This window comes from Somniosus microcephalus, chromosome 8 (assembly GCF_052327205.1).
Source record: "Somniosus microcephalus isolate GS21.2 chromosome 8, FLI_Smic_1.0, whole genome shotgun sequence".
NCBI lineage: Eukaryota > Metazoa > Chordata > Chondrichthyes > Squaliformes > Somniosidae > Somniosus > Somniosus microcephalus.
Window position 1 is genome coordinate 60,954,351 of NC_140994.1, and position 27,814 is coordinate 60,982,164.

The 27,814-nt window shown below is 43.0% G+C and overlaps 1 protein-coding gene across 3 annotated transcripts in view; it reads left to right on the plus strand.

Moving 5' to 3' along the window:
* marchf5 (membrane-associated ring finger (C3HC4) 5) overlaps positions 1-27,428 on the plus strand; it is a 103,139-nt gene extending 75,711 nt beyond the window's left edge. For 2 of the 3 annotated variants that reach the window (XM_085994774.1, XM_085994775.1), the window contains exons 3-6: positions 249-379; positions 978-1,161; positions 19,003-19,169; positions 24,585-27,428. In XM_085994774.1, the coding sequence (XP_085850900.1) occupies positions 249-379; positions 978-1,161; positions 19,003-19,169; positions 24,585-24,698 (596 nt within the window). In that variant the 3' untranslated portion in view covers positions 24,699-27,428. Of the gene's footprint in view, positions 1-248; positions 380-977; positions 1,162-18,557; positions 19,170-24,584 lie in introns of those variants that run through there. The other variant, XM_085994776.1, reaches the window with a different exon arrangement.
* The last annotated feature ends 386 nt before the right edge of the window (positions 27,429-27,814 follow it).

Sequence of the window (27,814 nt, forward strand, 5' to 3'; positions counted from 1 at the left end):
TCTGTTCAATGTTTATTACTTATCAGCAACTGTGGTATGAACTCTTGGACTAAAATTAGTAATTAAACCTAAAACAACTGCCTTGTAATTTGGCCAGAATAGGTACCATATGAAATAAAGTAAGACCGTTGCAAATTCTTAATTTTCCTGTTGTAAATATTGGATTTACAATTGTTCATCTATTACTTTTTCTTTAATCTAAACAAGATTCTGGTGTACATTCTCAGTTATTTTTTATCTTGTTTTAGGTCCAGTTGTTTATGTATTGGATCTTGCAGACCGCCTCATCTCTAAAGCATGCCCATTTGCTGCAGCTGGAATCATGGTGGGTTCTATCTACTGGACAGCTGTCACCTATGGAGCTGTGACTGTTATGCAGGTAATGTATAGTAACTTGCACGTAACTGAGAAAGCACATTGGATAATGGTTGTTTTTTGTCTTGTTTGTTGGTGGGTATGCTTTTGCAAATGTTGTACTGCATACAAAATAAGTTTGAAATCTACACAAAATATGCTCCTTAGGGTGCAGTTATTGTCTGTCAAGAGTTTCACCTTGTAGTGTTTTCAAAATATGTTTAATGTGTTAATATTCTTGTGGCACAGAACAGAAGAATGGTTTTGATGGTGAAGTAAACTTTGTGTGTATGGTAGATTGTAACTTGTTTTTCAGAAGTTCTCTACAACTACCTGCACTTTAACCAGGGCCACAGTTAGCTCACCTGTAATTCATCTGCAACACCACCTATTCTTAATCCTTGATTTTTTTTTCTCTTCCCAAATGGATACAGTTGTACATTGTAGAAGTGAAATACTATGATCACCTTATTTGTTTTAGTGAAATTGGAATGTTCTGAAATGAAAAGTTGTGAAATACGATTAATAACTAGACATTAGACCAATGTTGATTTTGATTATCTGCCAACTGTCTAATCATTGTCTGAATCACTATAATGGATAATGTGGATTTTTGCATTAAGGTTGTAGGACATAAAGAAGGCCTAGATGTCATGGAGAGAGCTGACCCACTGTTCCTTTTGATTGGGCTTCCAACCATTCCAGTTATGCTTATTTTGGGCAAGATGATTCGTTGGGAGGACTATGTGCTGAGACTGTGGCGAAAATACTCCAATAAGTTGCAGATTTTAAACAGTATATTTCCAGGTAATCCAGATACATCTAACCGTGTATTTTGAGGTAATGTGATTAAGCTTTGCAGACACCTAAAGAAGAATAAATTACACATCCCTTTTTTTTTATTTTTTTAAAAAGTCCCTGATTGTCAAAGCTTACTAAGAAATATTGTTGACATGGGTTGCCAGTTTGTTGTGAATACAAATATTAAGCCTGCAGTCCTTTTCCTCCCAGTACTTCATTTGTACGGATGATAACATAACATCTTTGAGACCAGCTACAAAATTAATGGAAATTTGACCCAAATACTGCGTACTCCAGATTGTTTTCATGTATATGTGCAAATATAAAATAATGTATGTAAATTTAAATATTTTTTTTTAAATGTGATTGATTTATTTTTCTTTGGTGGCTGGAAATAAACAGTATAAAAATGTGACTGATCCCTAATCTGAAAAGTGCAGTAAAAAGGAATTGTCATTCACTTTTTTTTCCAAAGCATTCTGTTTAGTCATATGAAGGTTATACTAAATATGATTATTGTGGCTGAGAACATGGGTGTTTTGTTATACATGAGGTGGTAGATCAACAAGGTACTGCTGGAGTCAAACCCTAAGGAAGATGTGTCTTGTGACATTAATCCTGGTGGTTGCTTGGTCCGCACGAAGGTTTGGAGAAAGTCTACTGGGTAACTAATGGTCAATTCACAAATTTCTCTCAACAATATGTTCCAACTACTCTAGTTCATCAAGCAATGGTTAATGTTGCGCATACCATGGACAGAGTTACCAGGCAATTGCATTATTTGGAAAGAGTGGCGCAGGAAGAGAGGTTGATAGAATGTTGCGATGTGACTACAGCAGCTGTTACATTGCCGACGCAAACAAAGGAGGATTGACGTAAGCACTAGAAATCAATTATTCTGTTGGTGCTCCATTCATAATTTTGTATAGGCCTAACAGTCCAGCCACATCGGCAGTGTGAGCTATTCTCAAGTCCACAGTTTTATACATGGCTTTGACTTTACTGAATCCAGGTGGAAAATTGGTTTTCTTTGTCACTCTCTAATGGTTCTAATTTGGCTATGTTTTCCATTTTCCTGATTAGGGCTAACTATTCTACTTCTTGTCTGTGGGATCACCTTATTGTTGCATCTTCCCTTTGCCTATTTAGATGTTCCTGTTTTTCTGCTGTCCTATCTCCTTTATTGGTTTCTTGCTTTTTCTGGGATCTTGGATGTAATATTTATTGCTTCCTGTTGCCTATTCTAGTCCGCCTTTTTGTTCTTGCCAAATCTAGGAAGGGAGTCCATATTAACAAGGGTCTAGGTGGCTTACCTGAAGAAAGTACATAATTTTCTATTTCTGGGCTGTTACCCAGAGACATTGTCTGCCTTGTAAAGATTAGAGAAGATGCGTTTCAGGAACTGCCATTGCAGCAATATATACCCCGTGGGTGCTGAATTTTGTTGAGTACTCCTGTTCTCCTGTCTGCTTTTTCTACCATCATCACTATTTTAAAGCCCAACATAGATTGCAAGTGATTACAAAGGTGATTTTTATTGCAATGTTGGATCTTTTTTGACAGTTTATCTCCATGCAAGGAGAATTCCTTTTTGTTTACCCATTGTCCAATTCCGTCTATCTGCCTGTATTGACCTAATGTGACAATTACAGATATCCCCCCGTCTTTCAGATGGGACTAAACCATTCTGTAGTTGGTGGTGTCATCAGCAAAGGAAGTAATTTCCCTTTTGGCAACAACACCAGATCTTTACTGAAGGCAAGAAACCAAATTCCTCCAGGAATGCTTCCCTTGAAGATCTCTCTGCTGATGTCGCAACAAAAATAAGTGGCTATTTCTCATGACTGATTATTTGTATTTTCTGAGAATGCTGTGTATCCAGTTCCAACAGTTCAATGGACACTCCATAAGAGGCCAGCTCATTACTGCACCTGGGATGGCATATCCTTTATGATGCTCTTAAAATGTAGATGGTTAATACTCTAGCTTCTTTGGTAGAGTAGTACTATTTCTGTATCATTTAAGCTAAGAGTGGCTGGAGTACTGTGTATTGTATTGGTCACTTCTCGATTAGAATGGATATTATGTTTGAGAGAATTTATTGTAGGGTAAGAAAGATCGCTCTGAACTAACTTGAGGGGAACATTTAAGCTACAATAAAATAAATGTTTTCAGTATTGTGAGGGGGATTTACATGTAATATACAAATTATTCATGCTGATGAAGGGTTCAAAACTGAAGCACAATTTAAACATTCAGAGTAAAGGAATTCAGGGATGGCTTTTACATACAAAGAAATATACATATGGAATAAGAGAAGAAAATAGTGTGAATAGATCTAAAATACAGCTCAATACGTCCTTAAAAATGGAGGGATTGAACAAATTGGTGAGAAGGCCAGATGATTAACCAACATGCTTGTTGGACATGTGAGTTTTTACTGTTAAAATTTCCAACATTTTTAAATTCACTGATTTTTTTTTTTTTAGCTTGATTGATTTGTTGTGACTGACTTACTGCAGCTTTATGAAATTTGGCAAAATTGAATGTAGAAATACTGGTTTATAATTATTGCAGTATGGCTTTGGTTCCTTCTGGTGGATATGCATATGCTTGCTGCTTTTCACTCAGGACAATATTTATTCAAAGGATAGTTGAAATAGATGAATATGGAGACCTGCTAGCTTCCTGAATCAGGTTTTGAGAATCATTAGTTCTTCAGTGAATATAGTATTCTGTAACTCTGCAATATACCTGTAGGTTTGGCTCATGACACCTTTTCAAGAGGAGTGATAGTGGTATTGAGCCTTGTGTTGGAAACAGATATGATCATCTTCCACCAGACCCTGAATCCTATCAAAGAAATAGAACAACAAATAATTACAGCACAACAGGAGGCTATTTGGTCCATTATGTTTGTGCTGGATCTTTGCTTGTGCAGTCCAAAAGTAATCCTACTGCCCTGCTCTCTCCCAATAGCCTTGTGTGTTTTCAAATATTTATCCACTTCTTCCTTAAAATATGCAGTGGTCTGCGCCTTAGCCTCCCTGTGGCAAATTGTTCCATGTTCCAACTACACTCTGCATATAAAGAATTTTCTCTTGCCCTCACTCTCTTGGTGACGATTTTCATTTGATGACCCCCCTCATCACTGACTCTGCAACAGGAGGAAATAGTGTTTCCCAATTCACCCAGTCAAAACTTCTTCTATTAAATCACCACATAGCCTTCTGTGCTCCAGTGGAAATTGTCCTAGTATCTCAAGTCGCTCCTCATAACTACAGTTTCCCACTCCTGGTGAATCTATGCTGTATACTCTCTAGCTATAATATTGTTTCTATAATGGGCTACCTAAAACTGCAAGCAATACTCTTAACGGTGGCCTCACCATTGTCTTATACAAATTTATCTTTACTTTAGTACTAATGTGCTCCTGTTTATAAAACACAAGATGCTATTGGCCATTTTATAGCTTTATCTACCTGCACTCGCACATTCCAGCAATTATATATTTGAACCCTAGGTCGTGCTTTTTCTCCATACCCCTCAGCAACTTTCCTTTGAGTGTATATTACTGTTCCTTTTTGCTCCCAATCATGTTGTTTTGACTTGCTCTCTAACCTCCACCTCTGATGACTTGGTCTTTTTATATTGACATTTTTTAGGAAGATGACCTCCCCTGTCTGCTAAAGCACTTGTGCTGTTTGGCTGCAGGTGTCAGTTTGGCTTTTGGATTGCCCTAGCAAAGAGGTAACACTCACCACTGAGTCAGAAAGTTGTGGATTCAACGCCACCTCCCCTTCCAGCGCTTGAGCATATAATCTAAATTGACAGTTTATTGCAGTAGTGAGGGAACGCTACAGTATCAGAGATGTCAACTTTTGAATGAAACTGTAAAACCAAGGCTCTGGCTGCCTGTTCAGGGGAATGTAAAAGATGCCATAGTACTTTTTCAAGAAGAGCAGGGAGTTTTCCTGGTGTCCTGGATGACCTTCATCCTTCAAACACCCCCTAAACAGAATAATTAATTATTCATCTCGCTGCTATTTGTGGGACCTTGCTGTGTTAAATTGCCTGCTGCATTTTTCAACATTTCAAATGGTAATTCATTGGTGTGTGAAATGCATTGAGTTGTCTGCAGGATCTGACAGGAGGAAAAGAAAGAGCTTTCATTTATATAGGGCCTTTCATGACCTCCGAGTGTCCCAAAATACTTCGCAACAATGAAGTACTTTTGAATTGTAGTCACTGTTGTGATGTAGGGAAATGCGACAGCCAATTTGTACACAGCAAGGTCCCTAAACAGTAATAAGATAAATGACTTGATGATCTGTTTTAACGATGTTGGTTGAGGGATAAATATTGGCCAGGACACTGAGACCTTCCCTCCTCTGGTTCGAATAGCACCAAGGGATTTTTTACGCCCAACTGAGAGAGCAGACAGATCCTCGGTTTAATGACTCATCCAAAAGACGGAACCGCCGATAGTGTAGCGCTCGCTCAGCACTGAACAAAAGTGTCACCTGAATTATGTGCCCAAGTCCCTCGAGTAGGGTTTGAACCCACGACCTTCTGAGTCAGAGGTGAGAGTTCTACCAATGAGCCAAGGCTGACACCGTAACAACAATAATGACAACTTCCATTTACATTGTGCCTTTAAAACATCCCAACATGCTTCACATAGATCTATGGAAAAATGGACACCAAGCTGAAGAAAGGAAGATTAGGAAGGGTGAGCAAAAGCTTGGTCAAAGAGGTGTATTTTAAGGAGTGTTTAAGGAAAATCATAATATAGTCAAGCAGAGTCAGCATGGTTTTATGAAAGGGAAATCATGTTTGACAAATTTGCTGGAGTTCTTTGAGGATGTAACGAGCAGGGTGGATAAAGGGGAACCAGTAGATGTCGTGTATTTGGATTTCCAAAAGGCATTCGATAAGGTGCTGTGGTGTATGTGCCTTTAAGAGCAATTGTGGTGTATGTGCCTTTAAGAGCCCCAGGTGTGCGTAATGCCGGTAATTGCCACTTGGGCTATATAAGCCTGTGTATTGTGTATATCCTTTAAAAACCCCCCCAGACTTGCTTAGTAAATACCTATGAACCAACTCCTGTCTTCAGTGTCTTTATCTACACACGGACACTACAGTGGCGACGAAGTGGAAACGGACTTACCTGCAATTCGGCAGCACCTCAAGGACATCGATTCCTCCAGCGTCCAGAAGACTCAAGGAAGTAATAGAAGCTGTGGTTTCACCAGCTGGCCAAGCTGGTGGCAGGTACTGCGCTAATCCTTCCTGGGCTTCAGGCTGGGGCTCCAGCGGCGGGCTCTACAGCTGAGACAGGCAGCGAAATCGGAGGCAAGCAATAACGGACTGGGAGGGTGCACTCGGGAGACGGCCGGCGCGGCAACCAGGTCCGCGTTTAGACCTCCATCGGGAACGAGTCTCCAACAGTGAATAAACGGAAACCACAGTAAAACAGCCTTGTTATCGGTAGCAGCGGCGGGAAAGCGCGGGAAGCGCCATATCGTTGCTACAGAGGAAAAAAAATCGCGGGAAGCGCCATATCTTTTTTTTTTGAAATGCCTAAGTCTGGCAATATTGATGCTTTTGATAACGAAACAGAGCCTAACTTTGGCAATATTGATGTTTTTGATAACAAGATAGAGGATTGGACCACATATGTAGAAAGAGTGGAGGTGTTTTGCACCGCAAATGGAATAGAAGATGAAAAAAAAGCTTCAGTGCTTCTGGATCTAATGGGCGCAGAAACATACAAGCTGTTACGCAACTTAATCACTCCAGCCGAACCGATGGACAAGAATTTTGAGGAGATTGTTGATACCCTACACTGCCAATTCGAGGCAGGACTGGCAGATTCTCTGCAAGACAAATTCATCTGCGATCCCCTAAGTGTAGAAACACAGAAAAAGATATCTTCTGGAAAAGATTTAACACTGGACAAGGCTTTCAGTGCAATGGGAGCGGCAAAGATACAGCAAAGGCAACAGGACTTCGGCACCCATGAAATGACACGGGGTTTCGAGAGATGTTATCGCTGCGGCAGATCCAACCATGACCAGAGGGATTGCTGGTTCAAAGAAAAAGCATGCAGGCAATGCGGAAAGATGGGACACATTCCACGTGTATGCCGATCTGAAAATAAAAAATCCACTAACGGGAAAAGAATCAATAAGGAAAAGCACAGAAAGGTACAAATGATGACGGACAGTAGCTCCAAAGACCAGAAGAGCGATAGCGACTCCAGGAACAAGAGACTAAGCTCTCTCAAATTACATAATGTAATTGCCAATGAAGATTACCAGACCATTTGGGTTACCCTCACAATAGCAGGGTCCCCAGTTAAAATGGAGCTAGATACAGGATCAGCTCTAACCGTAATAAATCGACGAGATTACGAGAGGCTATTTTCGCATATACCTCTAAAAGACACATCCATTATCTTAAAAACATATACGGGGCAGAAAGTATACCCCAAAGGAAAAATAAAGGTTCCTGTGGTATACAACGGCAAAGAAATACAAAAGTTGTATTTATACATTCTACAAGATGGTGGTCCACCGTTGTTGGGACGTGAATGGATAAGGAAGATACGTTTAGACTGGCACTCCATTCAGGCACTGACTGTGACCAGTAAGGAAAAAAACAATGATGACATCATACCTGAACGATTAAAAGACATCTTGGCCAACGCCAAAGAAGTGTTTCAAGAGAAACTAGGAACCTTGAAAGGCATCACCGCCTCAATAAAAGTGGAAGATGCAGCAATTCCAAAATTTTTTAAGGCAAGACCGGTGCCATACGCAATACGTCCGGCAGTCGAGGCAGAGCTGGAGAATTTGGAAAAGGTAGGCGTATTATCCAAAATAGATTGGAGCGAATGGGCAACACCCATCGTTCCAGTCATGAAAAAAGCATTGAAAAATAACTGAGGAACAGAGAAAAATTCGCATCTGTGGGGACTTTAAGGTGACTGTAAACCCGGTCCTTCACACGGTACAGTATCCTCTTCCGAGGATAGAAGATATTTTCGCCTCACTATCCGGAGGAAAACGTTTCACAAAAATTGACTTGGCACAGGCATATCTACAGATGGAGGTTGAGGAGACCTCTAAAAAGTATCTCACAATAAACACACACAAAGGCCTGTACCAGTACAATCGACTGGTTTTTGGAGTAGCATCAGCTCCAGCTATCTGGCAAAGAGCTATGGAGCAAGTCCTGCAAGGGATTTCGGGGACTCAGTGCTACTTAGACGACATCCTTATAACAGGAGAAAACGACAACGAGCACCTTGCCAATTTGGAGCAGGTGCTCACTAGGCTGAAAGAACGGGGCCTACGAGCAAATCGCCCCAAGTGCGAATTTTTCCAAAATCAGATATCATATTGTGGCCACATAATTAATAAGGAAGGGTTGCATAAGTCACCTGAAAAAATTGAAGCAGTTATAAAAGCCCCAGCACCTGAAAATGTTTCACAATTGAGGTCATTCCTGGGATTAATAAATTACTATCATAAATTTTTACCGAACTTATCAACTATTCTACACCCTCTTAATGATCTTCTACACACAGGAGTGATTTGGAAATGGAACGAAGACTGTAAACGTGCCTTCCATAAATGTAAAGACTTAATCACATCCGAGAAAGTTTTGGCTCATTACAACCCATCACTACCAATCAGACTGGCGTGCGATGCATCCCCTTACGGCATAGGAGCGGTATTGTCCCATAGATTCCCTGATGGCTCGGAACGGCCGATAGCTTTTGCGTCACGCTCATTGAACTCAGCTGAGCGTAACTATTCCCAGATAGACAGGGAAGCACTCAGCTTGGTATGGGGAGTGAAGAAATTCAACCATTACCTACACGGACAAAAATTTACCTTGCTGACTGACCATCAACCCCTCATCTCCATATTCAACCCTAAGAAAGGTGTCCCCATTATGACGGCACAAAGACTACAGAGGTGGTCCCTTTTTCTAGGGGCACACCAATACAACATTGAATACAAAGGGTCAAAACAGCATGGGAATGCTGACGGTTTATCGCGCCTGCCGTTGCCAACGATAGAAGAGGCACCTACAGTAGACCCAGTAGAGATATTCCACTCTACCATAGTGGAATGTCTACCGGTGACAAATTCTGCCATTGAAAGGGAGACAAGAAATGACCCTACTCTCTCTCGGGTCTACGATTTAACAATGAAGGGATGGCCAGCACATGGCGAACCACTGTTGCCAGCATTCTCGCAAAGAAGAGAACAGCTGTCAGTGTGCCGAGGAACCTTGATGTGTGGATCCAGAGTGGTGATTCCACCCAAACTCCAGGATAAAGTGCTAAAGGAGCTTCACGAGGGGCATCTGGGTGGAGTGAAAATGAAGAACCTAGCCAGGGCGTTTGTATGGTGGCCAGGTATCGATGGAGACATCGAAGACATGACCAAGAGCTGCCTAGGATGCCAGAAGGTCCAAAATGCTCCGCCACAGGCCCCTCTACATCCATGGGAGTGGCCCTCATCTCCCTGGCAAAGGGTGCACATTGACTTTGCTGGTCCATTTATGGACTCAATGTTCTTAATCGCGGTTGATGCACACTCCAAGTGGCCGGAGGTAATAAAGATGTCCTCCACCACCACGGAAAAAACCATCACAGTATTAAGGACCATATTTGCCAGGAATGGGCTGCCGGAACAAATATGTTCTGATAATGGACCGCAATTTGTGTCCGAAGAATTCAGAAAGTTCTTAAAGAACAATGGGGTAAAGCACTACACGTCCGCCCCATACCATCCCGCCACCAATGGATTGGCTGAAAGGTTTGTCCAGACCTTCAAGAAGGCCATCAAGGCCATGGGTAATGAAGACATAAAACTTCAGCACAAGGTGGATAACTTCTTATTTGCATATAGGAATGCAACACATATGGTTACAAACCAAACTCCCGCCATGATGTTCTACAATAGAAACCTAAGATGCCGGCTGGATTTGGTCAAGCCCAACATCCGAAGGGACATGGAGAACCGGCAGTTTCAGGGCATGAATGAAAGGCCAACTAGGGCCTTCCAGATAGGCCAACCGGTTTTGGCCCGGGACTACCGTACCGAGAAATGGCAGCCTGGAACTATCTGCACACGACTAGGACCACTGATGTATACCATGGACATTGGAGAAAGCATAATAAGGCGCCATGCTGACCAAATCATCAAGTCATCCGAAAAGGGACAACCTACACCACCACGCTATACATCTAACGATGAGGTAGAGATACCCATATCTACCTCCGATCCGGTGATACTGGAACCCGATGAACCCGACACTGGCCTTCAAGCCGAATCAGCCTTGCCAGAAGAACCTACTACACCACCAGAAACTACTACACCCCCGAGGCGTTATCCGGACTGAGTCAGGAAGCCTCCTGAGAGACTAACTTATAATTAATTAATACAGCAATGTATATTATTTTGCATATAACATTTAATTAATAATTACTTAAAATATGATGTACTAGTTAGCTAGAAGGGGAGGAATTGTGGTGTATGTGCCTTTAAGAGCCCCAGGTGTGCGTAATGCCGGTTGTGGTAAACCACTGTTATAGTTATCACTGTATATTGTTCTCACTGTTCTCACTGTCACATCACTACACGAGGTCGCCTCTTGTCGCACTGTTATACCTGGGCTGACCACCTCCGACTCCGCCCATTACCTGCCCAGGTATAAAGGTAGCTGACTGGCTAGTATTCCTCCCTGTTGGATCGGATCACCCACGAGGGTGGACTCTGTTATTTAGCCAATAAAAACCTTCAGTTACGTTCTTAACTCGTCGCCTTTTATTGGACTAATTGATAGGCATATCAATTTTATTGACTAAATTTTAAAGATGTCTGATAATGAACAGCAACAGCAAGGAGCTCACCCAGCAGCACAGCAACAGCAGCCTCCAGACAACGGGCCACACCAGCCGGCTTGGCTGCAAGCCTTGAAACCACCATACCTGGATCTAAACCCACAGGCACCAAACTCAGCCAACGACTTCAAACACTGGCTGGACTGCTTCGAATCGTACCTGGAGGAAGCCGTCGTCCCTCAGAGATCCAAACTAAGAGTCCTGAAAGCCCAAGCGAGCCCGAGAGTATATACACTCATCCAGGACATGACTACGTATGACGATGCCATCAACCTACTGAAACAGCAGTACCGGAGCCCGGTAAACTACATGTACACTAGGCATCTCTTAAGATCTCGCCAGCAACAGCCAGGAGAATCGATAGCTGAATTTTCACGAGCGCTGAGACAACTCGGCAGGAACTGTGACTTTAAAGCGGTGACGGCTACTGCGAACATGGAAGACAATGTCCGCGACGCCTTGGTGAGAGGCCTACGTTCCGACTACACACGGCAAAGACTGCTTGAAGCTAAGGACATAGACCTGGACAAGGCCGAAGCCCTCGCCCTCACCCTAGAGGCCACCCAGCAAGACCAGGAAGCGTTTGCCAGGTACTATTCGCGACCCTGGGACTCGGGCCCGACCCCCACCCCACCACCCTTCACAGCGCTGCCCCCGGGACCTACCTCAGCGTCTGCATCACGGATCCGACCGGGCCCGCTAGCCCCGGTACCGGCCCCGACATCAGGCAACCCCGATCGGGCCGCTGGCTGCTTCTTTTGCGGCCAGGAGAAGCATCCGAGGTCGCGCTGCCCAGCCAAAAACTCGACCTGCAAAACCTGCCTCAAGAAAGGCCACTTCTCCAAGGCCTGCAGAAGCAAATCCTCAGAAGCCAGCAGTGCCTCATGCGAACCCTGGGGGCGGCCATCTTTGTGCGGGGCAGCCGAAGCCTGCAGAGCCTCATGGGAAAACCAGGGGCGGCCATCTTTGTGCGGGGCAGCCGAAGCCTGCAGAGCCTCATGGGAAAACCAGGGGCGGCCATCTTTGTGCGGGGCAGCCGAAGCCTGCAGAGCCTCATGGGAACAGCAGGGGCGGCCATCTTTGTGCGGGGCAAACGATTTAAACAGAGCCTCATGTGAACTACGGGGGCCGCCATCTTCGCCGCCATCTTGTCATGACAACGACGCGCTCATCTACACCCTAGCTTCCGTGACCCTGGATCAAGCCCGCCCGCACCACCTGGCCAGCTCAATGATGGACATCAAAGTCAACGGCCACGCCACGACCTGCCTGTTCGACAGCGGAAGCACGGAGAGCTTCATCCACCCAGACACGGTGAGCCACTACTCCCTCCCCGTCCTGCCAACGCGCAGCCGCATCTCGATGGCATCGAGGTCGCACGCCACAGACATCAGCGGCTACTGTGTCGTGACATTGTCGGTTAAAGGGACAGAGTATAAAAATTTTAAACTCCTCGTACTCCCCCAGCTGTGCGCTGCCGTCATACTAGGGCTGGACTTCCAATCCCACCTCCAAAGTGTAACCCTAGCATACGGTGGACCCCTCCCCCCACTCACAGTCGACAACCAGCGAAAGTTAAACCGCCCACCGCGTAACACCTGCAGCCTATCCACCCTCAAGGTACCGCCACCTTCCCTGTTCGCTAACCTCACCCCCGACTGCAAACCTGTCGCTACTAAGAGCAGGCGGTACAGCGCTGGGGACAGAGCCTTCATTAGCTCTGAGGTGCAGCGACTCCTGAAAGAGGGCATTATTGAGGGGAGCAGCAGCCCCTGGCGTGCCCAGGTGGTGGTAGTCAAGACCGGCGACAAAAATCGCCTGGTTATCGACTACAGCCAGACCATAAACAGATACACCCAGCTGGACGCATACCCCCTCCCCCGCATATCGGACATGGTCAATGAGATTGCACAATACCGCGTATTCTCGACCATCGACCTCAAGTCGGCCTACCACCAACTCCCCATCAGCCCGGAGGACAGCCAGTACACCGCCTTCGAGGCGAATGGCCGCCTCTACCAATTCCTTAGGGTCCCCTTTGGTGTCACCAACGGGGTCTCGGTTTTCCAACGGGAGATGGACCGGATGGTTGACCAGAACGGACTACAGGCCACTTTCCCCTATCTCGATAACGTCACCATCTGCGGCCGCAACCGGCAGGACCATGACGTGAATCTGGAGAAATTCCTCCGTACGGCCCAACGGCTGAACCTCACCTACAATAAGGAGAAATGCGTGTTTAACACAGCGCGCCTTGCCATCCTTGGCTGTGTAGTAGAGAACGGAGTCATCGGCCCCGACCCCGAAAGAATGCGCCCCCTCATGGAGCTACCCCTCCCCCACTGTCCAAAAGCACTTAGGAGAACCCTGGGGCTTTTCGCCTACTATGCCCAATGGGTACCCAATTATGCGGACAAAGCCAGACCCCTCCTGAAAACCACATCCTTCCCCCTCACGGAAGAGGCGTGCGCGGCCTTCTCCCTCATTAAGGGAGACATAGCCAAGGCCACAATGCACGCAGTGGATGAGTCAATCCCCTTCCAAGTGGAGAGCGATGCATCCGACTTCGCCCTAGCCGCTACCCTTAACCAGGAGGGTAGGCCGGTAGCCTTCTTCTCAAGGACCCTACAGGGCCCCGAGACCCGACACTCGTCGGTCGAGAAGGAAGCCCAGGCAATTGTGGAGGCAGTACGGCGCTGGAGGCACTACTTGGCAGGCAAACGATTTACCCTCCTCACCGACCAACGCTCGGTTGCCTTCATGTTTAATAACAAGCTGAGGGGCAAGATCAAGAACGACAAAATCTTGAGGTGGAGAATCGAGCTTTCCACCTATGATTATGAGATCTTGTACCGGCCCGGTAAACTGAACGACCCCCCTGATGCTCTTTCACGCATTACATGCGCCAGCGCGCAAAGTGATAGACTTCAGACCCTCCACAATGACCTCTGCCACCCCGGAGTCACCAGACTCTACCATTTCATTAAGGCCCGCAACCTGCCATACTCCATCGAGGAGGTCAGGACCATGACCAGGAACTGCCAGATCTGTGCTGAGTGCAAACCGCACTTCTATAAGCCGGACAGAGCAAGCCTGATCAAGGCCACCCGCCCCTTCGAGCGTCTGAGCATCGACTTCAAGGGGCCCCTACCGTCATCCGACCGTAATGTGTACTTCCTCAACATCGTTGATGAGTACTCCCGTTTCCCCTTTGCCTTCCCCTGCCCAGACATGACCAGTAACACGGTCATTAAATGCCTGAACAAACTCTTCGCCTTGTTCGGGTTCCCGAACTATATACATAGTGACCGGGGCGCCTCCTTCATGAGCGAGGAACTCCGTCAGTTCCTATTGGAGAGGGGTATTGCAGCAAGCAGGACCACCAGCTACAACCCCCGAGGGAACGGCCAGGTGGAAAGAGAGAACGCGACGGTATGGAAGGCCACCCTCTTAGCCTTAAAGTCTAAGGGCCTCCCAACCTCCCGCTGGCAAGAGGTCCTCCCGATTGCGCTGCACTCCATCCGGTCACTACTTTGCACTGCCATTAACACCACCCCCCATGCTCGAATGTTTGTCTTCCCCAGGAAGTCGACTACGGGAACCACCCTACCAACCTGGCTGACCTCTCCGGGACCCGTCTTGCTGCGAAAGCACGCGAGGGCCCATAAAACGGACCCCCTGGTCGAGAAGGTGAACCTCCTGCACGCCAACCCCCAGTACGCCTATGTGGCTTACCCAGACGGACGGGAGGACACTGTCTCCTTACGAGACCTCGCACCCTCACCCCCCCCTCCCAACCCCCCGAGTCCAGCCGAGGTAGACGGCATGCCGGAACCCCACGAGCCTTTGCCGACTACGCAGACACCAGCTTTAACACCGGATAATGTAACACCGCCGCTGCGACGATCGGAGAGGCTAACGAAGCCTCCGGACAGACTGACATACCAGAGCTGGTAATACACTTCACCCCGCCGGACTCTAATCTAAACAAGGGGTGAATGTGGTAAACCACTGTTATAGTTATCACTGTATATTGTTCTCACTGTTCTCACTGTCACATCACTACACGAGGTCGCCTCTTGTCGCACTGTTATACCTGGGCTGACCACCTCCGACTCCGCCCATTACCTGCCCAGGTATAAAGGTAGCTGACTGGCTAGTATTCCTCCCTGTTGGATCGGATCACCCACGAGGGTGGGCTCTGTTATTTAGCCAATAAAAACCTTCAGTTACGTTCTTAACTCGTCGCCTTTTATTGGACTAATTGATAGGCATATCACCGATAATTGCCACTTGGGCTATATAAGCCTGTGTATTGTGTATATCCTTTAAAAACCCCCCCAGACTTGCTTAGTAAATACCTATGAACCAACTCCTGTCTTCAGTGTCTTTATCTACACACGGACACTACAGGTGCCACATAAAAGGTTACTACACAAGATAAGAGCTCACGGGGTTGGGGGTAATATATATTAGCATGGATAGAGGATTGGCTAACTAACAGAAAGCAGAGAGTCGGGATAAATGGGTCATTTTCAGGTTGGCAAACTAACTAGTGGGGTGCCACAGGGATCAGTGCTGGGGCCTCAACTATTTACAATCTATATTAATGACTTGGATGAAGGGACTGCGTGTAATGTAGCCAAATTTGCTGATGATACAAAGATAGGTGGGAAAGCAAATTGTATGGAGGATGCAAATAATCTCCAAAGGGATATAGATAGGCTAAGTGAGAGGGCAAAAGTCTGGCAAATGGAGTGTAATGTGGGAAAATGCGAGGTTATCCACTTTGGTAAGAAAAATAAAAAAGCAAATTATTACTTAAATGGGGAGAAATTACAAATTGTGGAGGTACAGAGGGATCTGGGGGTCCTTGTACATGAATCACAAAAAATTAGCATGCAGGTACAGCAAGTAATTAGGAAGGTAAATGGAGTGTTGGCCTTTATTGCAAAGGGAATGGAGTATAAAAGTAGGGAAGTCCTGTGTGAGACCATACCTGGAGTACTGCATACAGTTTTGGTCTCCTTATTTAAGGAAGGATATATTTGCATTGGAGGCAGTTCAGAGAAGATTCACGAGGTTGATTCCGGAGATGAAGGGGTTGTCTTGTGAGGAAAGGTTGGGCCTATACTCATTGGAGTTTAGAAAAATGAGAGGGAATCTTATTGAAACATATAAGATTCTGAAGGGGCTTGACAGGCTAGATGCAGAGAGGATGTTTCTCCTCGTGGGGGAATCTAGAACTAGGGGGCATAATTTCAGAATAAGGGGGCACCCTTTTAAAACGGAAATGAGGAATTTCTTCTCTGAGGGTCATGAATCTTTGGAATTCTCTTCCCCAGAGAGCTGTGGAGGCTGGGTCATTGAATATATTTAAGATAGACAAATTTTTGAATGGTAAGGGAGTCGAGGGTTATGGGGAGCGGGCACGGAAGTGGAATTAAGGCCAAGATCAGATCAGCCATGATCTTATTGAATGGCGGAGCAGGCTCGAGGGGCCAAATGACCTACTCCTGCTCCTACGTCTTATGTTCGTATGTTTGTTACCAGTGGTGCAGCGAAGGGAGTGGGCAATGCACAAGGGGTCAGAGACAGAAAGGAGAGTGCAGCAGGGAACCAGGTGGTTGTCAGGCTAGAGAAGCTTAGGCTCTATATAAACATGTCTTTTCTTTATTGTTAATATTGACTGCTAGCACTTCACTCATCGCACACATATGCTAATATGAAGTGAGCGACTATTCCAAGTGGCCCTGTAAATCTACCAGTTGTCTTAACAAAACATCAGAAATATACTTTGGAATGTCCATGTCACTGTAGATAGGAATAAAGTGGAATCTCAGTTTGTCGTCATATGCAATTATTGGTGTCAGATGGCTCAGTCGGTAGCATTCGCATCCAAATCAGAATGTTGTCAGTTGAAGCTCTGCTACAGACTTGAGCACATAGTCTCGGCAAAGTCTTCAGTGCAATCATATGAGAATGCTGCATTGTGGGAAGTAGTCTTCCAGATCAGATGTTAAACTGAGGCCCCGTCTGCTCGGGTAGATATGAAAGATCCTAAGGCACTATCGGAAGTAAAGCAGAAAGTGCTCCTGTGACCTGTCAACACTGCTCCCTTAACCAACACCACGAAAAAAACAATAATTTGGTCATTCATTCATTTACTGTTTGTGGTGCAATGCTGTGCAAAAAATAGGCTGCCACATTCGCCTGCACAACAATAGTGACTACACTTCAAAAGTAATCCATTGTTCTGTAAAGCAATTGTGACATCCTGAGGACTATATAAATACAAGTTCTTTTGTTTTCTTTTAGTGTACCAAGAAAGTTTTTATATGGATCGGGCTCTTGCCTTTATCCTGTAGGCGTCCTATAGTGTGAGATGGCGTGATGCTGGGTCAAAGGAGGTGTCATAATGGCTTTGTCTGTTTCTTGACATTCGGAGAGAGTGGGGAGACTGAGGAGGCGGCCTACAGTGCAACAGGGACTAAGGAAGTTAGTGAACGGTCATGCCTGCTCTATCAAATGCGATTGGTTGTCTTTTGTGGAATATAATTAGTGGGATAACCAAGGCAAGAAAACATAGTTACTGCAGCCCTCTTAACCAATCAGAAAGAAAAAACAAATAAATGATTATAATGATTTATGTGACAAATTTAGAATATGCACGCTCTCTAATTTTACTAATAACCCATTAGCTTTGATGTAATACAAGTATCAGGAGATGGTACTTTTTAGGCGGTTTAAGCACCAGAGACTTTTGTTCAAGTTTTGGCAGGAAACCTGATGATTATTACTATTGAATATACTGTAGTTTTGTACTTTATTGCCCAAATGTACAACTACACAGGGTAGAAACCTGAACAATGTATATTTTGTGAAGGATCCTTTTCTTTTATGCTGTAAGTGATTATCCTTTAATTGCTCCACAATAGAGAATTACTGTTATCAGTGACATATTTTGTTGTTGCCAATAACACCATGTGATAGATATTTTCTCATGTATCTTAAATGTGGAATTAATTCTGCTTATGTGAGATAATAACATGGGCAGATTTGCTTTCCCTCAAGCTACTGCTAGTTGAATGGCAAAAAACTAAACTGGTATGGGCTGATGCTGAGTGGCAACAAGCACATAACCAAACCCCTAGCAACTTGCTGCTGGTAACTGTTATTGAGGCTCCTATGGTGTCAGTGCCACAAGTAAAATATGTTCATGCTGCACAGCTGACATAATATATGATGGGCACCTTGATGATGGCTTTCCATATATGTTGCCACCATTAGCGTTGCTTCATAGTGTTGTCCTTTTTGCAAGAGGAAAGATGATACTCCAAACCTGCACTAAGTAAAAGAAAAGTAAGCTCATATTAGCCCTATTTTGAAAAAAAAATCAAATTGGAACATGCGTGTAATAAACTCTTTCTTGTGCAATGTTCTATCACTTAAGTTATGAAATCGGCTTATTTTACAGACAAAATCAAGAATTCAACAAATTCTTCTACAATATCCTGTGCCCGGGGGACCAAGAAAGACAACTGTAATGATTTGGCTGAAGACACAAAAGACTTTGGAATACTTTGCCAAATATGATTCTGGAATTAGTATTTAGGAATAACATAAAATAGCTTTCTTGAATAAGACAATTTGCCAATTGTTGTTTGTTGGCTTTTAGCCCTACTTTATATCGTATGCATACACATTTGACTATTCTCGGTGCTAAAAACCTAGAGCATGATTCTTGCATAATCACTGCAAAGTATAGCTGACTACTTAACTGAAGAATATTTGCTAACAAGATATTATTCTTATAGTGGGTGAATGCTTTCTGTACCCTCCTGTCAGACAAAAAGGAAGTGCTTACTTTGTTTTGTGAATTTTCTTTGATGGTCTTTTTCCTTCTCTTTTTATTCTTCTAGGAATAGGCTGCCCTGTTCCTCGTGTTCCAGCCGAGGCCAGCCCACTAGCGGATCATGTGTCAGCTACTCGCATTCTTTGTGGGGCTTTGGTTTTTCCTACCATTGCCACTATAGTTGGTAAATTAATGTTCAGCAGTGTCAACTCAAACCTGCAAAGGACTATTTTGGTGAGAAATATTCTTAAACATACAGCTTAAGTCTACTATTGAAGCATAGTCTCGCACTGAAATTTTGTATTCAAAATTTTAGACTATGTTTGTTTATCATTGAGTCATAGAGTTATACAGCACAGAAAGAGGCCCTTCGGCCCATCGTGTCTGCGCCGTCCATCAAGCCCTGTCCAATCTAATCCCATTTTCCAGCATTTGGTTCATAGCCTTGTATGCAATGGCATTTCAAGTGCTCATCCAAATGCTTCTTGAATGTTGTGAGGGTTCCTGCCTCTACCACCCTTTCAGGCAGTGAGTTCCAGACTCCAACCACCCTCTGGGTGAAAAAGTTCCTCCTCAAATCCCCTCTAAACCTCCTGCCCCTTACCTTGAATCTATGCCCCCTTGTTATTGACCCCCCTACTAAGGGGAAAAGTTCCTCTTTATCTACCCTATCTATGCCCCTCATCATTTTGTACACCTCAATCAGGTCCCCCCTCAGCCTTCTTTGCTCCAAGGAAAACAACCCCAGCCTGTTTAGTCTTTCTTCATAGCTGAGGCACTCCATCCCAGGTAACATCCTGGTGAATCTTCTCTACACCCTCTCGAAAGCAATCACATCCTTCCTATAGTGAGGCGACCAAAACTGCACACACTACTCCAGCTGTGGCCTTACCAGCGTTTTGTACAGCTCCATCATAACCTCCCTGCTCTTATATTCTATGCCTCGGCTAATGAAGGCAAGTATCCCATATGCCTTTTTAACCACCTTATCTACCTGTTCCGCTGCCTTCAGGGATCTATGTACATGTACACCAAGGTCCCTCTGACCCTCTGTACTTCCTAGGGTCCTACCACTCATTGTGTATTCCCTTGCCTTATTTGTCCGTCCAAAATGCATCACCTCGCACTTTTCAGGGTTAAATTCCATTTGCCACTTTTCCGCCCATCTGACCAACCCGTTTATATCGTCCTGTAGCCTGAGGCTTTCCTCCTCGCAATTTACCACCCCACCAATTTTCGTGTCATCTGCGAACTTACTGATCATACCTTTTACATTCTCATCCAAATCATTTATGTAGATCACAAACAGCAAGGGACCCAGCACCGATCCCTGAGGTACCCCACTGGACACAGGCTTCCAGTCACAAAAGCAACCTTCGACCATCACCCTCTGACCTCCTGCCACTCAGCCAGTTTAGGATCCAACGTGCCAAGGCACCCTGGATCCCATGGGCTCTTACCTTCTTGACCAGTCTCCTATGTGGGATTTTGTCAAAAGCCTTACTGAAGTCCATGTATACCACATCCACAGCATTTCCCTCATCCACACACCTAGTCACCCCCTCGAAAAATTCAATCAGATTGGTCAGACATGATTTACCCTTGACGAAGCCATGCTGACTATCCCCGATTAATCCTTGCCTCTCCAAGTGGAGACTAATTTTGTCCCTCAGAATTTTTTCCAATAATTTCCCTACCACAGATGTTCGGCTCACTGGCCTGTAATTCCCTGGTTTATCCCTGCTACCCTTCTTGAATAATGGTACTACGTTAGCTGTTCTCCAGTCCTCTGGTACATCCCCTGTGGCCAGAGAGGTTCTGAAAATTTGTGTCAGAGCCCCTGCAATCTCCTCCTTTGCCTCACACAGCAGCCTGGGATACATCTCATCCGGGCCTGGGGATTTATCCACTTTTTGGCCTGCTAAAACTGCTAGTACCTCCTCCCTCTCGATGCTAATATGTTCAAGTATGTCACAGTCCCCTTGCCCGATTTCTATGTCTACATCGTCTTTCTCCATAGTGAACACAGATGCAAAAAATTCATTTAAAACACATTCAGAGTTCTTGCAGATATTCTTACTAGTTGAGTAACTTCAGTTGTTAATATTTACAGCAATAGTAAAGGATTTTCCGAAATGTGCAAATATACATATTTGGCTCAGTGGGTAGCTCTCTTGCCTCTGAGTCAGAAGGTCAAAGTCCCACTCCAGAAACATGAGCACATAATCTAGGACGACACTTCACTGCTGTACTGAGGGAATGTTGCTCTGTCGGAAGTGCTGTCTTTCGGATGAGACGTTAAACAGAGGCCACGTCTGCCCTCTTGGGTGGACGTAAAAGATCATATGGCACTATTCGAAGACGAGCAAGGGACATCTCCCCGGTATATTGGCCAATATTTATCACTCAACCAACATCACTAAAACAGATTATTTGGTCATTATCTCATTGCTGTTTGTGGGACCTTGCTGTGCACAAATTGGCTGCCTCACTTCCCTACGCTGTGACTACAGTTTAAAAGTACTACATTGGCTGTTAAGGGCTTTAGGACGTCCTGAGGCCGGAAAAATCAGTTCTTTCGTTCTATATAATGGGTACGCACATACAGTAAGTTACTCAGTGGCAATATTTTCTCTCCAATGACTGAAGGAAACTTGAGCACTCCAGATACCAGTGAGTTCAGCCAGTCCAGAGTGTAGTAAACTCAGTCAAGACTCTGGTAAATTCAATATTTTATGGCTTACCATCAATTATTCTGCTAATGCAACAATGATGGTAGAAGCAAGTATTATTTTAGTCTGGATGATTGTAAACCAAGAAAATAACTTCATGGATCCAATTTTATTTTCTGGATCTATGTTATTTTATATCACTGCTCAATCCATGGTAGCATATACCCTTGCCACTAACCATAACAGTGACACAGTCCTGGTTTATTTATTTTATGAATACAATTTTATTTATGATGCCACTGACTCCTAGAGATGGGCCCCATGTCAAATTATAAAATACAATTTTTGGGGCATTTCTGTAATTTGAAAATTTAGTTTTAATTCAAATATTGACATACTTAAAAAGAGGTGGACTGTTTTTATGGGTTGTGTATGTATAATTAAATGCGAAGTGCCCAGTCAAAAAGGAAAACATTAATTTGTTAACAGCATCAGCGCTGACAAAATGCAGTTACTTTTTGATCCTTTTAATGAGATGAGGAAATGAAAATGAGTGAGAATTGAGAGTCATACAGAAGTCAGTAGAAAATAATTAAATGTGTATTGAAAGAAATGGGGAACAGTACAAAGACTGAGTCCAGACGGGAGTGATGGGGATCTAAAAATGTGTCTAATGTTTAAGAAATAGAGTGATAGATTGTGTCATAAATCGCAACTTCTACAAGAAGTAACTCAGGAAGTACTACTGAACGGCCAGCTGAGGGCACCGCCCAAGGAGTATAAATACTCGGGCGTGGGCCCAACTTGGCAGACAGTCTGGAAACAGGAAGCTGGTGACTACTAACTAGACCTCCATGTTTTGTTACAAGTCGATTAAAGCCTTGCTTTATGTACAACCAAGTGCGTAGTGAGTCTTTATTATGTCAGATTGTCTGCTTGTTGGGCTAGATTTTCCACTTATTTATAGCCCGAGTTCAAAAGTCCTTTAAGGGATAAGCTGGATAATATGGAGAATCATGAAATGACAACTCTGAAATGAATTCTTCACATCAGTTTTCACCACTGATGACTGGACAGATCAGGTTGCTATAGGAATCTAGAGCATGTAGAGGTCAGTAAAATGTTAGTGACAAAAACTCAATTTCAACAGAGCATCAGTTGAGCACTGCCTGGTGGATAAAATTTATTTGGATTTAAGAAATTATTTGATGTTCTGCATACTTTTAAGGAAGAGTAAAGCTTATGAAATTAATTGCAAATTAGCAAACTGGATTGAAAATTGGCTTGGACATTTTAAACCATAAGTTGGTGGTAAACGAACAAAGTTTTGTCTAGAGAGCAGGGTCAGTGGAATTTGACAGCGGGTGTTCTAGATTTCTTGCTGTTTACACTATACATAAATGATATGGAAAAGTGCACTTTCTGTAATACAATTTGCAGATGACACAAAGCTGAGCATCCAGGTGTATGTCTAGTGTAAGTAGAAGGAATGTGGACAGATTGTGTAGATGGACTAAAATGTCCAAATTAATTTTAAGAGACAATTGTAACCAAGAAATGTGAACTATACAATGACGGAATGGCATAACTGCAGAACTAACGCACCTCAAACAAACTAGAAATTAGATTTTCCCATGTAGTAGATGTGTTGAATGGACTCTAGCAAAAGTAGTTAATGGTGTGTTAGTTCATTCTTAATAAAAAATAGTTAACCAATATCTGGTTACAAACAGAATTGAAGACGATACCAAGTTCAAATACTGAATGAAACACAATGTTTTGTGTCCTGCTTGGCACCATGACGTTGCCACCTGTGGATTGAAGCTGGATAGGATTGACTAATATAGGTTGCAATGTTATATTGATACCCTCAAGTTTTTTTCAGTTATCTAGGGAGAGTAGGGTAGGAAGAATATTCATAGTTTTTGCTCCTGTAATGTTTGGTCTGTGGTTATTCACTTTCTTCAGGAGATTAAATTGGTTGAAGTCCATAGTGATCCATTATACATGGTCTGTGGACTTTTAGTTGCATAGCTTCTTGAGTTATATATGCATATGAACCTTTTGAATGTTTTAAGGATTGAATTTTGTCAATTGAGATTGAGCAGTTTCAACCTTATTCTTCATGGGCACAAATCCACAAACCAAAACTACTACTGCTTCTGGCACTAATAGGTACTAAATTTGCCAGATTCACTCTTTCCGTACAGAAAGATGGGTGAAGCTGGGAATAGAATATTCAGAATGGTGCAGTTGGTAGTGATCTTCTGTTGGAACAAAGCAATGTTGGGCCAGGCTACAGGAAGCATCTGGCCACCACGCACCATCTGACCTGGGACTATTTGATACTGTCAGATTGGTGGTGAGGTAGGGAGTCCACTCTCTAATGTTGGCATTCTTCCCTTTCGATTATTCTTCCTTTTCGATTAGCATAAAATTCACCAAAATGCTAAAAATACTCTTTTTAGTTGTATAAATAAGATACACGATGGGGCTCTGGTTCACCAAAAAAGTAAACCACCAAGTGAGTTAACTGAATATTTGCCATGTAGCACCAATCCCAGCCTTGCACCCTGTATGAAGAATTAATTTGGCTCAGTATTTAAAATGTTTGTTTCAAAACAAAGGCTTAGCAATATCTTAATGTCTTCTGGTCATTCCACAGGGATTCAAAGCTTTTTGTTCCTTGACCTCAGTCTAACTTACTTTGGATCAATTCTTTCTGCCTGCAAGCCTTATTGCCTGCTAAATTCTATTTTAATTGAAAATGTCAGCCAAAGTGTCAGTGTTGCACATACATTTCGTTTTGAAGTTCATAATCGTGGCTTTATTACAACTATATAATTAACCCAACAATTCTGAATCAGTAGAAATGGAGGGGAGGGGCAGTGGTATAGCTGTCTATTTGGAACATGGTACTGCAGCATTGGAGTCTATTTGACTGTGGACTAAATATTCTTTTCTATTCATTTAACAGGGTGGCATTGCCTTTGTGGCCATCAAAGGGGCTTTTAAAGTGTACTTCAAGCAGCAACAGTATTTGCGCCAGGCCCACCGCAAGATATTGAATTTTCCAGAAGAGGAGGCATGAGAAGAGTCTGAGTGCAGCTTGGTTAATGTGCTATCATTCTTATCTAGCAGTTGTGCATTATTGGTTATATCAAATTGTGCTGTTATATGGTATTGTGGGTACGCTGCTGGTGCAGACTAATGTACACTTTTTTTTAGAAGTAAAATAAAGCACTTTCACTTGGCAGAAACTGGCAGCTAATGCTATCAGTGATCATTGAACCCAAGAATGTGATTTGCTTTGGTTACTTTTTAAGCACTTTCTTTATAGTGATCTGACAGCCTAATATTTAATTAGTATTAAAACTAGTGTAACCTTTCTGCAAAGCAGCAAATGTTATAGTTTTCAGAACCTTGCATTTTAAATTTTGCTGACTACAATTTATTTTCAGAACTTGTAAGTTGTCCATTGTACTAGTTGTCCATTGTACTTTTTTTGCAACACATCCTTTTTTATTAAACCCTAGCTAAACAATTTCTCCCTTATTTTGTACAGTGAATACACTATGTTCTATATACACTAAGGACAAATACAACATTGGGTGGCTTTTTCCTGGTTGACATAATTTATTCAAATTTGTACTAGCTTGCTGAAGAAAAGCAGTTTTTGAGGTCGTTTCTTGTCCTAAACATGATCTCCTGGACATTTTGTTCTGTGGTGGATACTTTTGAAACCCTTTAGTGAAAACATGCAAGATAAATTGTCCCTTAGTGCATTATATTGTGGATAAGTAAAGAATTATACTGGGTCCTAACCTCTTCCTCCTCCTCCCCCACCCCACTACCACCAAAAAAGTTGTTCTTTCCTTATGCTGTTTTTCTTTAACAGCAGCAAAGCAGTTATATTGGTTCATAAAGTACCATATCAATGATCTTGTTTGAACATGTATTGATTGTACAGTATTGCCTATTGATCTGTAGACTTCACTGGCCAAAATGTATTATAAATAAAAAAGACATTTATATTAAAAATACTTTTTTGATGTTTTCTACCTCACAGGTTACTTAAAGTTTATATACAGTTTTGTGTGTCTTATTTTTGTTTGAATACAGCGACTTTCATTTATATAGGTCCTTTTAACATCATAAAATGCCTCACAGTTGAGGATTAGACTTGAGCAGGAATAGAATCATATAATGTTACAGCACAGAAACATGCCATTCAGTCCATCTAGTTTGCATCTGTGTTTTTCTCCACATGAGCCCACTCTCTCGCCCCCTCCTTCTACCCTTTAGTAATCTCTAAAAGGAAAAGGAAGGAATTAGGAGAAATGGCCAAAGGCAGGGTGGAAGAGTAGATTTTAAGAGAGTTTTGAAGGTGGGGAGATTTAGTACGGCAGGAGTTTGGGGAGTGAATTTGATTGTGAGACAACATTGATAAAGGTGCTCTGCCACTGATGGAGTGGAGAGAGGTGTGAACGCACAGTAGAATAGAGTCAGAAGAGTAGAGGGTACAAGTAGAGACTTCGGGCTGGATGAGGTTGTAGGAGTAGGATGAGACAACACCATGGAGAAATTTGTAGATGGGTATTTTGAAGTCCAACTGCTGGGTGTTGGGGAGCCAAATGAGATTAGTGAGAACAAGGCTGATAGATGAAAGGGATTTAGTTCAAGATAGGATGATAGCCTAGTTCTGGATAAGCTGGAGTTGTATAGCGTGGAGAATGCAAGGGATTTTGAAATTCTGAATCTGGAAGTAATGAAGTAGTGCATAAAGGTTTCAGCATCTGTAGGAGTGAGGTAGGAAGAGGCTGACACTAAATCAGAGATGGCAGTAGGCAGTCTTGGTGATAAACTGGATCTGAGGTGTGAAATTTAGCTCCGGGTTTAGAAGGACACAAGAGGTCTGCATAACTGGTTGAGCCTCATCAATCATCCAGAAGGAGGAATGGGATCACTGTCACCTAGACAGTTTGATTTTCCTTTCCCAAGGAGAAAATTTTAACTTAACATCTCAATTGTTTCACTCATTGCAATGTGTCGTGTACCATAGCAGTAAGTCTTGATTTTGCCTAGAGGTAAATACTTAATGCAATTACTAGTGACGCTTGATCGATCTTACAAACACAGACGTAAATAATTTTTAAAGTGTAAACATGACCAAATATGGTATTTATACTCCGGCATAAATAACTACTAAAAGCTGGATGTGGCTGTCAACTCTTGCAATGCAATTATGCTGCTCCAGTAGAACTCATTCAGGGAAGAATTCGTAAGATAATCCATGTATTCAGATAAGATTATAATTTTCTTGTGAAATTCTTCCTTGGTAAATAATTGAAGTGAATTCATTTTTTTTAAATTGAGAAACCAGGGTAGCGGGCCAAGGTTCATTTTGTAGGACACTCGAATTTGGGTTTTAAAAGCCTGAAGCATGCAGATGGGAGAAAAGACTTGGGTGGGAGAGATAGTTTATACAAAAGAGAGGGGAGTCTGGCAACTATTCCAAGACATTGGAATGTTCCTGTGGGGCTTGGCACGATCCACAAGAGGTGCTGTTGATAGCCAGGTGATCTAAGAAGATCTACCGCTTGTGTGCAAGATTTTGTCCCTTTTTAAGTAGTGTAATGCATTTTACTGCAAGATTTTTATATTTTTCCTTGTGTTAGCTCAACAGCAAGCAAGCAGTAGGTTAGTTTGTATATTAATTACTGTGCAGTATAAATTATTAGTGGTTGCTAATTTTCATTTGTTTCCTTATTTGTAGAGCTGTTGTCTAAAATGTATTAAATAAAATTTTGTATTAAACTACTTTTTGTTTCTGGTTTATACTATATTGATTACACAATGATAGTTTGACAAAATATAAGCTATTTGACCAAGTTAAACACCGGTCAGGTCACATCAGTTCACTTTGTAAAGAAAAATGTCTCTTAGCTTTAATGTAAGTTTTTGCTGCATCTTGTATTGGACTGGTAATTTTCAGATTTTCGATAACTCAGTTAATATCTACTGTACTTTGCATCAAGGCATGCCTACTTGCAGAGTAAAATGTTTTCGAGGACTGAAAATGATCTGTCTTGTTTATTTTGTATACTAATTTGTACCCTTAACTTCCAAAAGGCTTTTGATATGGGATACCTGGCTTTGTAAATAGGGACATTGAATACAAAAACAAAGAAGTCATGCTTAAAGCTT